The following is a 12,616-nucleotide window of genomic DNA, read 5'->3' as shown; positions in this document are numbered from 1 at the left end:
GGTCTTAAAGAGTTGAGCCATGCTTTGGCCCGATCCTTTAGAGAAAATGAGAATAACCTAAGCTTAAGTACATTCCTATTGCTATTGTTTACTTGTAATGTTGCAATTACTTCCTCAAAGTCCTTGAGGTGCAAGTAGGGGCTTTCAGAATCCAAGCCATGAAATTTAGGAATCAATTGAATCACACTTGGTTTAAAATCAATGTTCTCTGTGTGAGCAGGAAACACTATGTAAGATAGTAAAGTTGATCTCTTAGGGTGTAAATGTTCACGTAAAGTCCGTGGTTAGTTTAACACATTCTTATGAACTTCATTTTCATCCTGAAGAGGAAAATTAGGTTGATTTTCTCTATTTTGATTTATAGTTGGATTTGGCAGATTTGGATTTGGATTATCAACTAGGTCTGCCATGGAATCCAAGTGATGTTGAGTATCTCTTCTAAGTGAATGATCAAGGCTTGGAACTAGTCCGCCTTCGGAGGAGAGTCGATTATTTTGATCCCTACTCTAACAGGACATAAACCATGCACATCATACAACAAATACCACTAATTTAAATAACAAGTATGATACTTAAAATAAAAAGAAAAACTTAATCAACAACCCAGGCGGCAGGGCCAACCATAAGGGTTCAGTCCACAAAACAAAAATAAATCAACAACCCAGGCGGCAGGGCCGATCATGAGGGTTCAGTCCACAAACCAAAAATAAATCAACAACCCAGGCGGCAGGGCCAACCATGAGGGTTCAGTCCACAAACCAAGAATAAATCAACAACCCATGCAGCAAGACCAACCATGAGAGTTCAAACCATAAAGCAAAAAAAAAAAAATCAACAACCTAACTAGCAGGGCCGACCATGAGAGTTCAAACCACAAAAAAAAAAAAAAAAAAAAAAAACAAAACAAAAGTAAAACTAATGTAGAAATTAAATTATACTAATCTGGAAAATAGATTCAGCGGATGATCTTTGTGATCAAACAGAACTGTAGGACAACCATAGCACTTGGGTGATAAAATTCTAAGCATGGCAACCTTATATCATAGTTAGTGCTTGAAAGACCTAACTGAATTTACTTTCAAAGAAAAAAAAAAAATCTACAGAAAATTTGGAGGGTTTAGAAGAGCACTTACCTTAAAAAAGAATTTATCTTAGCTATCTTGCACAGATCTGATTTATCTCAGTATCTCCCCAACAACGGCGCCAAAAACTTGATTGCTTGCCTCCAAGTGCAGAGGTTCGTAAATAATATCCTGTGAATATAGGGTCGATCCCACAGGGAGATGAATTGCGAGAAGGAGAAATCAAATGCAAAACCAACTAAGTAATAAAAACTAAACTGATGATTTGATTTTGGAATTTTTGAATGGATGTAATTCAATTGAATTAAAATAATACCCAAGCTTCAAAGTTCTACACATAGGTTAATGTTCCAAAATCATAATGACTTGGATAACACAACTAGGATCTGAGCACTATGGTCAGCCTAATCGAAAAATAAAACAGTTTAAATATTTTAATAAATGATAAAAGATTAGAAAATTATGGATTTACACCATTGATATATATTCTCAAGCGTCAGTTATTTTAAGAATTCAATATCAATGAGATAATGAAAATAAAATAAATATAACAGGTTGAGAACCTCTCCTATATAGGAAATCTGATTGATATAGGGTAAGCCTATCCATCAATGTGGATCTCATATGATGGAAACATATGGACCTCACAAGAGGATAAAAAACAAAATTAACCTAAACAATAGATAACATGCGCACACCATTCTTCTCATCATTAAAACAATCAATCATTAGAACTTAAAGAATTATTAAACCCATGTGCTTCCCTTCTAGCTTGTGCTAGAGGGAACTTAGAAAAACATAATTAAATTGCAGAAATAAAAAGCAAAAAGAAAGAAAAAAATGCAAATAGAAAATATCTTTAAAAAAAAAAAAAAAAACAACTTATAAAACTTTAATAAAATTAGAAACTCTTTAAAAACTCTAAATTTTGCTTTGAATGCTTTGAATAATGCTTAGGAATGCCCTAGGAAGCCCTATTTATTAGTGGGGAACTCCAATTCTCGTATAGAGTTGGAAAACTCTAGAAACCGCCTCAAATTTATGCAGTTTATCAAAATAGACTTCTTGCTGCACAGTTTGTTTAAAATAATCTTTACACTGCGCAGTTTTTCAAAATAGACTTTAGAGCTTCAGAATACACTTTTCAGGACAATTTCAGGATTCTTCACTTTAAATCTTCGATTCTTTTCATTCCTTACTTGGTTTTCGTGGATCTTTGGCATATAAACTCTTCAATCTTGGTCTCTTAAGATTCCTCCCTTACCTTGATGATTCTTAAGCATTAAATGCATGCTTTTTAGCACCCTTTTCAATCCAAACTCTTAAATTCACCTTACAACACATACATGAGTAAAATAGAACATTAAGCTGATTCATGTTTATAAAACCAAGATATAAATGGGGAAAATTATGCATTATATGAGTCTCAATGTTGCGCATGATCAAAGCCATCCATTAGGTGGGCCCCACCATGTGGATGCACTGGATTAAAGATCAGTGTGATCCCACCATCAGGTGGTCCACACACCTATATGTTGATTATGTGGCTGGTGGCAACTTCTTACCCATCCATTAGGCAGGCCCCACCGGGGTAAAAGTTTGGTTTGATGCCATCAGCCCTAGGCCTTGCCTATATGATTGAAGTGGGAGACTGATCCACTTATGCTGACTGTCTGGCCCATCTGATGATTGGAGTGTCTTGATTTTTTGGGCCCACCTAATGGAAGGCTTGATTATTGTACACACTTACCACAATGGCACGCATGTGGGGTCAGTAAAGCTCGTATTACCCCATCGGTTCCTTTCATCTTCCATACAAGTTCTTGTTTTATATTCACTGGATGCGTTCGCTCATGGACAGCCTCAACATCAACGGCTGGGAGATGATGATATCAGTAGGCTTCTTGGCTGCAGCAAGGTACATATCTCTCTCTCTCTCTCTCTCTCTCTCTCTCCCGTCAAATAAGTGTCCACCAATTCAATTGTAATCAACCAAGTGTAACTTATGGTTTTATCATACTTCTAAATTGGGAATAATAAATTGGACGGTTTAACTTGATTTGCATGCCGTCATTGCAATTTCAAAAGTAATTTTTAAACACTAGTGGATATTTCCATCCTATCACATGTGTGCAGAATCCAACCTGTACAAAAGGTTGGCCCCTACCACCAAGACCATGATGCAAAACGGCCTGATCCACCCATGAGCTGGCTACACCTCTATTTTAAAAAAAAAAAATTGAATCAATGGTTATGAATTGTTTTCTGTAATGTGGTCCACATGATGAGTAGATCGGGCTGATTTTCGCTCTAGGTTATCATAGTGGGACCACCTGTTGGACAGGTTTTGATCACTAACGCACATTGTTAGAACTTATGTGACGTTAACTTATGTGATGTTAGCCTTTCTCATTGAAAATGTTTAGTTATTACTAACTTAAATATTATTAAGTATTAAAGACTTAGTCTAGCCTTCGAGTCGGCCCAACCAGGCTAGACATCAGGTCGAGCCGAGGTCTTGGTATCGATCCCTAGCAGGGGGTGGCTAACATGGAGTGTGTGTACTGACATGGGTGTGTACTAACAAGCTAACCCAAAAAAAAAAAAATGTCGAGTCTAGGTTTTAGGCCTTAAGACTATGATACAAGTAACAACTTGAAAACTCAACTCTTTTGTGTGGCTCCATCGAGTTAAGTAACTCAAACTAGGTTTATGAATTTATCCAGTTTAAATACAAAACACACACACATATATGAGTAATGCTCACACACAATTAGTTGGACAATTTAAATGGGTCTAACTAGTTGTGCATTAAATAGTAAAAATACATTTTTTATCCACATGTAATGCTTACTCATCATAGTTTATGTGACATCCAGTCTTGTATCCATGTGATGGGAATACATGTCATAGATCTAGTTGGTTTATCAAATTCGGCTTACTAATTTAATTTTATTTATTAAAAATTAGTAAATGATCTTTATTACTAGATATACATATGCAAGCTGAATCTAGATTGTGGGAATAGATTTCTAACAGCCCACTTTTCTTGTAAAAGAATAGTTAGATATTAATTACAGAAAAATAATATTTTATATCCTTCACATACCTAATTAAGTGACCGAATTTGTTACATATGCGGTGTATCTCATGAATATATCACACACGTACAACTTCTCCAATTATACCATTTTCTTTTGAAGCAATCCTCCTTTTTCTACTTTCTCAAATCTTTTAATGTACTCTCTTTTATTACCACGCTCCCTCTTCCTCTACCCTGTGTGATTGGAAACCAATGGCGGAATGTCTACAAAAGCTTAAGAACATCAATAGACTACTAACCCCGCTCATCCTTAGCTAGGAATGTGCTGGGTCTCAGAGGGGCCATCGTGGTGTATGAGTTTCATCCACACTGTCTATTTATCTTTTCATATTATTTTAGGGTTCAAGCCCAAAAATTAGGAAAATACAACGCTCAAGTGGACCACATCACAGGAAGTAGAGATGATAATGACACATGCTAGTAAAACTCTTATAGGACGACTTTCAGATTTTTATCTACTTGATTTTTGGATTCATGCCTCAAAGTATCTGTTAAAATGGATGGACGGCATGGATATACAATACATGCATCTAGGTGGTCCCCACTGTCAAGGACTCACCATGTAATCTGCTCTCAAAATAATTCATAAAGTGTCTCTCGCGTTGATAAGTCGGTAATGCATTGACGTTGCAAAAATTTTGCAAGCCCCACAATGATATCATATACGCACCGTCCATCCACTTTTTCATATCATTAGTTTTTAGATCATTTTTAAGTATGAGCCCAAAATTGAGGCAAATCGAACGTTGGAGTTAGGGCTGTACACGAGCCAAGCTAGCTCAAAAAGCTCGCTCGGCTTGGCTCGATTTAGCTCAACTTGACTCGACTCAAACTCGGCTTGGCTCGAAGCTTGAGCTCGGCTCGACTCGAATATATTATTATTATTATTATTATTATATATTAATGTATATTATATTATATTTAAAATTTTAAAAATAAAAATAAAACATAAACTCTATCATACCCGTCCGTCTCTCTTAACCATTTCCCTTTCTTACCTAACCTGCCGCGCGCTCGAGCTCCTCTCTCTCTCTCTCTCTCTCTCTCTCTCTCTCTCTCTCTCCACTCGGTCACTCACCTAAGCTTGACTCAATGTCTACCCGGCTTGTCTCAACCGTACGGCCTACACTCACATGAGCTCTCCTCTCTCTCAGTATCAACAAAAAAAGTACCATCTCTGATTTTATCTAATATTATATAATGTGTGTGTGTATTATTAATTAAATATTTGATTTGGGGGCTGGGTCGGGTTGTTGGGTTAAGTCAGGTGCGGGTTGGGTCAGGTTGGGAGCAAGCTCGACTCGACTCGAGGTAAACTCGCCTCGACTCAATCCATTAGCTGGAGTAGACAGTGGGAATTGAATGCTTACCATTGAAAACTTCCCGAGGACTTAGAAGTTTTGGATCAAGCTGATATTTGTGTTTTCCCTTCATCCATCCAAGTCCATGTGACATTATGAAGGATTGGATGGTAAATAAACATCATGGTGTGCCCTAGGAATGTTTTAATGGTGGGCATTCATCGTTCACTGTTTTTTGTGGTCCACTTGAGATTTAGATCTGCCTCATTTTTAGGATCTTGCACTAAAATGATCTTTAAAAACTGATGGACGGCATAGATATGTGACACATGCATCACGGTGCGCCCAGGTTTATGGAAACACTTGCCCGTAGGTGTTTCTCGGATAATACCTAATCCACTTTCAGCTAATCTGGGAAACATAAGATTTTTCTCGGAACCAACAATAGTTTGAGATACGCCCACCTTTCAAATTTTTAAGGTCCCACAGTGACATTTTTTAGAAATCCACCTCGATCATTAGGTATATAATCCCATGTTAGGATAGGACCAAAAAAATCAGGCCAATCAATGATTTAAGTGGGCCATACCAATTGAAATAATTGAGAGAGACTTCCACCCTTGATTTTTATAGGCCCTGTCATGATGAGAATCAAAAATCCACTCCAACCATTAGCTCCCACACTAAAAATTAGGCCTCGAACCTAAAAAATTGGCATATAAGTGATTCAATTGAATCAAATCAAGGGAAAGAGTTTGGAGGATGAGCTTTCTATATACACATTTTTCAATTATGTGGTTCATGTGAGCAGGGAATGGGGCTGATTGTTTTGCACTAGGTCTAACTTGAGGTGGCTCACCTAATGGTCGGGTGGATTCCACATAATACTACAGTGGGGCCACTTAAGTAAGCATCTCTTTTTCATCTATTGAAATAACTTTTATATAAAAAATTTTACTAGCATTAACTGTTCATTAAATGCCCAGCTAGTTGGACGAAAATGAAGTGTCCAACTAGTTGTGTGTGAGCATATCTCTCTCTCTCTCTCTCTCTCTCTCTCTCTCTCTCTCTCTCTCTCTCTCTCTCTCTATATATATATATATAGCCAAGACGTGGGAGTTGGGTTTTGTTTGTTAGGATTGGTGGAGCTTGATCATTGAAAATGCACTGTTGACGCAGTGTTTTATTTAAACCCTAGTTCAATTTATGATAATATATATTCTGTTGTGAGAACGAGAGGTTTCATTGTATTGAGAGTTGTTTATATGTTTTTTTTATTTGCCATTGAGCATAGTCTATTGGTGTGAATTTGTGGATGGTACCAAAAAGGAACCATGTAAATTTATGTTGTGCTTTGCATCTTTCTTCTGTTTTCTTTTTTTTTTTTCCGATATTGGTGTGTGTATGGTTGACAGTGTTGTCAAAATCCTACAATTTAGGGTATACACTTTTAGTTTAATCTTAAATAAAACGATTTGAATCCTAACCTTGAATCCCTTTTTTTATGAATCCTACAATTCTATGATTTGAATCCTATGATTTAGGATTCAAAATATACTATTTCTCTTCCATTTTAATTTTCTCTTGGCTTTCATTTTATGTTTTTAAATTAGTGGATGCTTTAAGAATCGTTCAGAAAAGGTATAAATGACATATATTCTCTTCGATGTACAATTCTTATTTTTATTTGTTCTTTATAAGAGATTAAATGACATATTCTCTTTGATGTTAAATCATGTAGCTATTTTTTGTGATTTCTTACTTAATTGATTGAAACACTAAACTTATGTATGACTTATGAATGGTTATAATCACGCTGACTTATATATATTATGGAATGATATTTAGAAATCAAAATATCTTTTTTCGTCGGTCTACAGTATAAAATGTCATGTTTCCACCATGATTCTACATTCGAAAAAGGTAACAAGAACATAAATTATTAAAGGACCTTGTATGTTTTTTTAAGGAAAATTTCATGGAAGTCAAAAAATGAAGGAATAAGAATCCCTTAGCACTATCACGACATGGTATTACTTGGTGCACATTAATGACAAATGGAAGATAGATGTGTTCTAAAAAAAATCTGATTAATTTATATTTTTCATAATTAAAAAAAAAATTTAAGAAATTTGTGAAAAAATCTTGTGATTTACTATACGCGATTCAATATGATTCAACCCCAACTATGATTTGTGATTCGATAACGATTTTGACAACATTAGTGGTCGAGATGGGATTCTTCTCCCAACATTGTCAAGGTTTTGAGTCTCTCCATGATCTGTTGAGTTTTTCTTGAGTCTTGACTGAGTCATGATTGACTCGAGTTTTTTCTTAGGTCTTGACGAAATAAGATTGGACTGAGTTGAGTCAAGTTAGCTGTCGAGTAGAGTTTTTGGTTCTTAGACTATGATAGAAACGTTCATCTGGACTATGATAGAAACGTTCATCTGGTGACACATGAATGTATGGGAATGTATTGATTAGATTGTAACATCGTATGTATGTATGCATGCATCCATGTATATTTGTTTTTATTACTACAGCTTTCATCATTCTTATTGAAAATTCGATTTCCCAGGCAAGATTTGCATCTTCATTTTATTGAAATTTCGCAGTGTGCGGGTATCAAATGAGCTGGGGAGAGGGAGTGCCAAGGCTGCGAAATTCTCCGTCATTATCGTGACGGCAACGTCGTTAGCCATTGGGTTCGTGCTTTTTATAATGTTCTTGCTGTTCCGCGGCAAGATCTCCTATATTTTCACAGAGAGCGAAGAGGTTTCCTTGGCAGTGGCAGACCTTTCTCCTCTCCTTGCCATCTCCATCCTTCTCAACAGTGTCCAACCAGTCCTCTCTGGTCAGTTTTCCTTCCCTACTCTCCTCATTTTTGCAACATCCAATCCACTCATCAGATTGCCTCCACTGTCCAGTGGTCCAAATTCAACATGTACAAGGCCGTGTGGCCCACCTAATGATCGGAGATGACGAATCAAGTAGTGGCATCAGCTTGATTTTGAAAATTGGTGGGACCCATCTTACATTATAATGTTAATGACTGTTGATTGTGGTTTTTTTTTTTTTTTTTTTTAAATCATCAGGGGTTGCGGTTGGTGCCGGTTGGCAGAGCGTGGTCGCATACGTGAACCTGACATGTTATTACTTGATTGGGATACCGATCGGGGCCATTCTCGGATATGCGGTCGGGTTTGGAGTTAAAGTAAGAATTTTGTAGTGTTAGGAGCCCGAATTCAAACATGGAACTTGAATGAGCTGGACCGTGTTGTGGTGCGGTCCAAGCCCAATAAGCAAACAAGATTACCTGCCCAGGTTCATGCCCAAATCAGCCTATTAGCTAAGCATTAGACCCAAACATAGCCCGAACTGCTACCTAAGTATGGGCCATGGTTTTAAGACTTGGCAACTCAGAGAGGCTCGATTGGTCAGGAGCATGGTGTGCCGTAATGGCCATTAGCAGGTCATAACAACCATAACAGCTGTTGACCTGTAAAGCCATAACGGCCTCGTAACAGTCCATTATGGGTCAATACAGGTTTTTCTATTTTCTTTCAATTAAAAAGAAAAGAAGAGAGAGAGAGAGAGAGAGAGAGAGAGAGAGAGAGCATAACAGTTATAGCTGGTACTGTAAGGTAATGGTGCTATCCGTTACGGACACAACTATAGTTATGGAATACCTTGGTCATAAGTCGAGCCAGAACTTAACTGACTCAAGAAAACTGATTCATGGTGCTGAACGTGATCAGACTCAATGAGAGATGACCCAGATGAGTTGCATTCAACTCGTAGAGTCATCGATCTGTCGTGGGGGCTTGCTTCTGCTTCTGGGCCTTATGCAAAGACCCATGCCTATCCATGGGCCATTATCTTCAGCCAAAGTCTAGCATGGCCACTTTTGCTTCCTACTCTCATAATATATATATATATATATATATATTGAAAGCATTAAGAAGTTAGTTGATTTTTCTTTTTTTCTTTTTGTAGGGAATTTGGATAGGAATGCTGCTCGGCACAGCTATTCAGACTCTTGTGCTGATGTACATTACTTGGAGAACTGACTGGAATAAGCAGGTACGTTGGATCATTGGACCTGACCGCTTCGGTGGGCCCACATCTCCCATCGTCAAGATATGATTGGCCCATCGAATCTAGACGATGGGAGATGTGTATGCAAAGGAATCAAAAATACATTTCGATTTTGGATTTCTGCCTTTCATATCTATGCATGTGCATGGATTCGCAGTGCACGTAAGATGGAATTATTATATAATACTTCGCTCCTGTATCTTTGCACTGTACACTTGGGTTTTAGTTTCTGTTGAGTGAGGCCTATCTTTTGGTAATCTGGTCCGTTCACTTCTTACATCCCCTTGTGGATAGACAATGCTCCAAAAATCTCCGAGATCAATATGGATCTTCGTTGTATGTTGTCTCTCCTTCACCACCTATCATTAGGCCACGAAACGAAGGGTTAAGATTATCTTATGAAGGAGTATTTGGACGAATAGTTCATACAGGATGGTGGAGCACGGACTAATGGTATGGATTGCTGAAACATGAGCCCCACGTGTGGAAAAATGGACTCGTGCGTATTTTGGACGGTCCATATGGGTGTTGGTACCCGTTGGCTGTAGGACCCAAATCATCTTTTCTGCTCAGTTTGATGGCCAATCTGACCATTCAAAAGTGGGCCATCATGACTTTAAAGCCTGATCATGGTCCAGTCCGAGCCCGGGCCCACCGAAAATCTTAAGAAGAAATGGGGTCTAGTTTTTAACATCCTAAACATTTTTCATGGCCCATTTTTGCAGGTAGCCAATGCTCTTGCACGTGTGAACAAGTGGAGCGTGCCGGCATCCAACGATAGGAATGGTAGTCAGCCAACTGTTTAAATCCAATCCCCAAAGAGCCTGAGATTGTGAAGATCTGACGGCTGTGGCTGCAAGTATAAAATGAAAGCCCCATGGATTTTAATACCCTTATATTGGGTGAGAATCCAGGCGCAGGAGCTGCACGACCCATGTTCGAAATTGGAGGGTATTTTTTCGTTTGATGGTTAGCCATGTGTATCCACGTCTTGGGATTCGGGACATTTTCTGGATTTCAAAAAGTTGTTTTTGGATTTGGAAACGGAAGGACGTGATTGGTATTTGTTCTTTACATGTGTGAAACATTTCTTAGTGTTTGAGTTTCTATCACGTCGGGCGGGAATCCGGAGACGGTTCCATTCCCAAAACACGATTCGGACGGACTACTGTCGTATAATCCTCGATTCTGGGAATGGACGGTATCCTCGAGCATTTGAATTTGTAGAAGTAGGGCCAATGGATGGCTGATCCAGACGGTGGATCAGGTGGTCACAATTGTTATAGGGAGATTCCCCAAGAATCCCGAAATCCGAAGAAGCTATTCCATCTTTTGCTCTTCTTTGAACGTGGGCGATTGATGTCTTTCCTACCAAATCATTGACCTGCAGGCCACTGTTTGAAGGGTTAGGATTTCACCAGAAAGTTTTAGGAAGCGATGATCCATGGTGTAGTCCATTGGATCAATGGTCTGGATCACCAGACCGTTGGTCCCACTTTTACACACTTTAGGAGTACTCAAGGATGGGTCCTTTCTCATGCCTCGGTTGTAGATTTACAAGAGTTTCAAGTTTCAACACGATGTAATTGGTACTCACGGATCATTGATTGCCCTTAAACAAGCCCTGTGGAAGAAAGATGAAGACCTCCATAAAAAAAATTTAAAAAAATTAAAAATAAAAATGCTTAATTAATATAAATTTTACATTTTGGATGAGTTTATTTCCATTACGATAGTAAATAAAGGAAATGGAAAATAATTATAATGATTATAAGTTATTATAAATTACATGTCATATGCGTCAGCTGTATTTTACTATGTTTTATAATAGTGATACTTTTACACTACTTCAATGTTGAATATTGAATCCGCGTTGTGAAATAATAATAATAATAATCTATTTACATCATGTTTCCATGAAAGCTGGCCAAAGAAACAAGCCCTTGTGTCTTTTTTTTAAGACATTTTTTGATATGCCAGCCTACATTTTTTTGCTATGGATTGAAAACATTTCCACTTTTAAACTATTTCTCAAAATCTGCCCATAGTTTTCATTGTTAGATATTAAACCGTCTGCTGCAAACTGTCTGCCGGTAAATTACCTGTATGAATATATTTTGTATTGACGAAACTGGCCTCTCATCTACACTCAATAGTGGAATCATTGTCGTGCCAACGTAACCTCGTTTGTACGTGGGGCCCACCTTGATGTTTGTGAGAAATCCACTTCATTCGTCTATTTTTCTAGCCCTAATTTCAGGGCATGGGCCTAAAAAATGAGGCAGATCCACTCAATGACTCCTATATGTTTTAATGGTGGTCGTTCAATCCCACTGTCTCTTGTCGTATACTCTACTGGAACTTGTCTGAACCTCATTTTTTTTCCCATGCCATAAAATTAGCCGGAAAAACAGATGGATGGGGTGGATTTATCATAAACATCCTATGGCACCCAAAAGTTTCAATGATGGTTCAATCCCCACTTTTTTATGTTTGTTTTGGCCTACTTGAGTTTTGTATCCCTTCATTTTCCGGCCTTTTTCAGCCCATGCCCTAAAATGAGATTGCAAATCCGATGGACAAAGTAGATTAGTCACAAACATCATGGTGGGCCCCATATATAGTTGGGCAACCCTCACCTTGGACTTAAATATTCACCAAACGCACATTGATTGTTGATTGTCATGTAACCTAACCCCTCACCGTACATGGGCCCACCTTAATGTTTGTGAGAAATCCACCATGTCCATTTATTTTTCTAACCCATTTCAGGGAATGAGCCAAAAAATAAGGAAGGTCGAAAGCTCCATGTGGGCCCTACAATGACCCTAATATGTCCCACTGTTTCATGTTGCGTGGATCACTTAAGCTTCAGATCTTCCTCATTTTTTGACCCATGCCCTAAAATAAGCTAGAATAACATAGGGACGAGATGGATTTTTTAAAAACAATATGTGGCTCCACGAATGTTTCAACGGTGGGTGTTCAATCCGCAATCTATCTTGTTCTTTGGGCCCATTTGAGCATTG

At 38.0% G+C, this 12,616-nt stretch overlaps 1 protein-coding gene across 1 annotated transcript in view; it reads left to right on the top strand.

The window, feature by feature from the left end:
* LOC131251123 (protein DETOXIFICATION 21-like) overlaps positions 1-10,748 on the top strand; it is a 34,299-nt gene extending 23,551 nt beyond the window's left edge. The window contains exons 4-8 of the mRNA XM_058251645.1: positions 2,944-3,000; positions 8,105-8,343; positions 8,585-8,703; positions 9,486-9,572; positions 10,313-10,748. Coding sequence (XP_058107628.1) covers positions 2,944-3,000; positions 8,105-8,343; positions 8,585-8,703; positions 9,486-9,572; positions 10,313-10,393 — 583 coding nt within the window. The 3' untranslated portion in view covers positions 10,394-10,748. The remainder of the gene's footprint in view (positions 1-2,943; positions 3,001-8,104; positions 8,344-8,584; positions 8,704-9,485; positions 9,573-10,312) is intronic.
* The last annotated feature ends 1,868 nt before the right edge of the window (positions 10,749-12,616 follow it).

Source organism: Magnolia sinica, chromosome 7 (assembly GCF_029962835.1).
Source record: "Magnolia sinica isolate HGM2019 chromosome 7, MsV1, whole genome shotgun sequence".
Lineage (NCBI taxonomy): Eukaryota > Viridiplantae > Streptophyta > Magnoliopsida > Magnoliales > Magnoliaceae > Magnolia > Magnolia sinica.
Note: the sequence above shows the minus strand (reverse complement) of the source record. Positions and strands in the feature narration are given on the sequence as shown.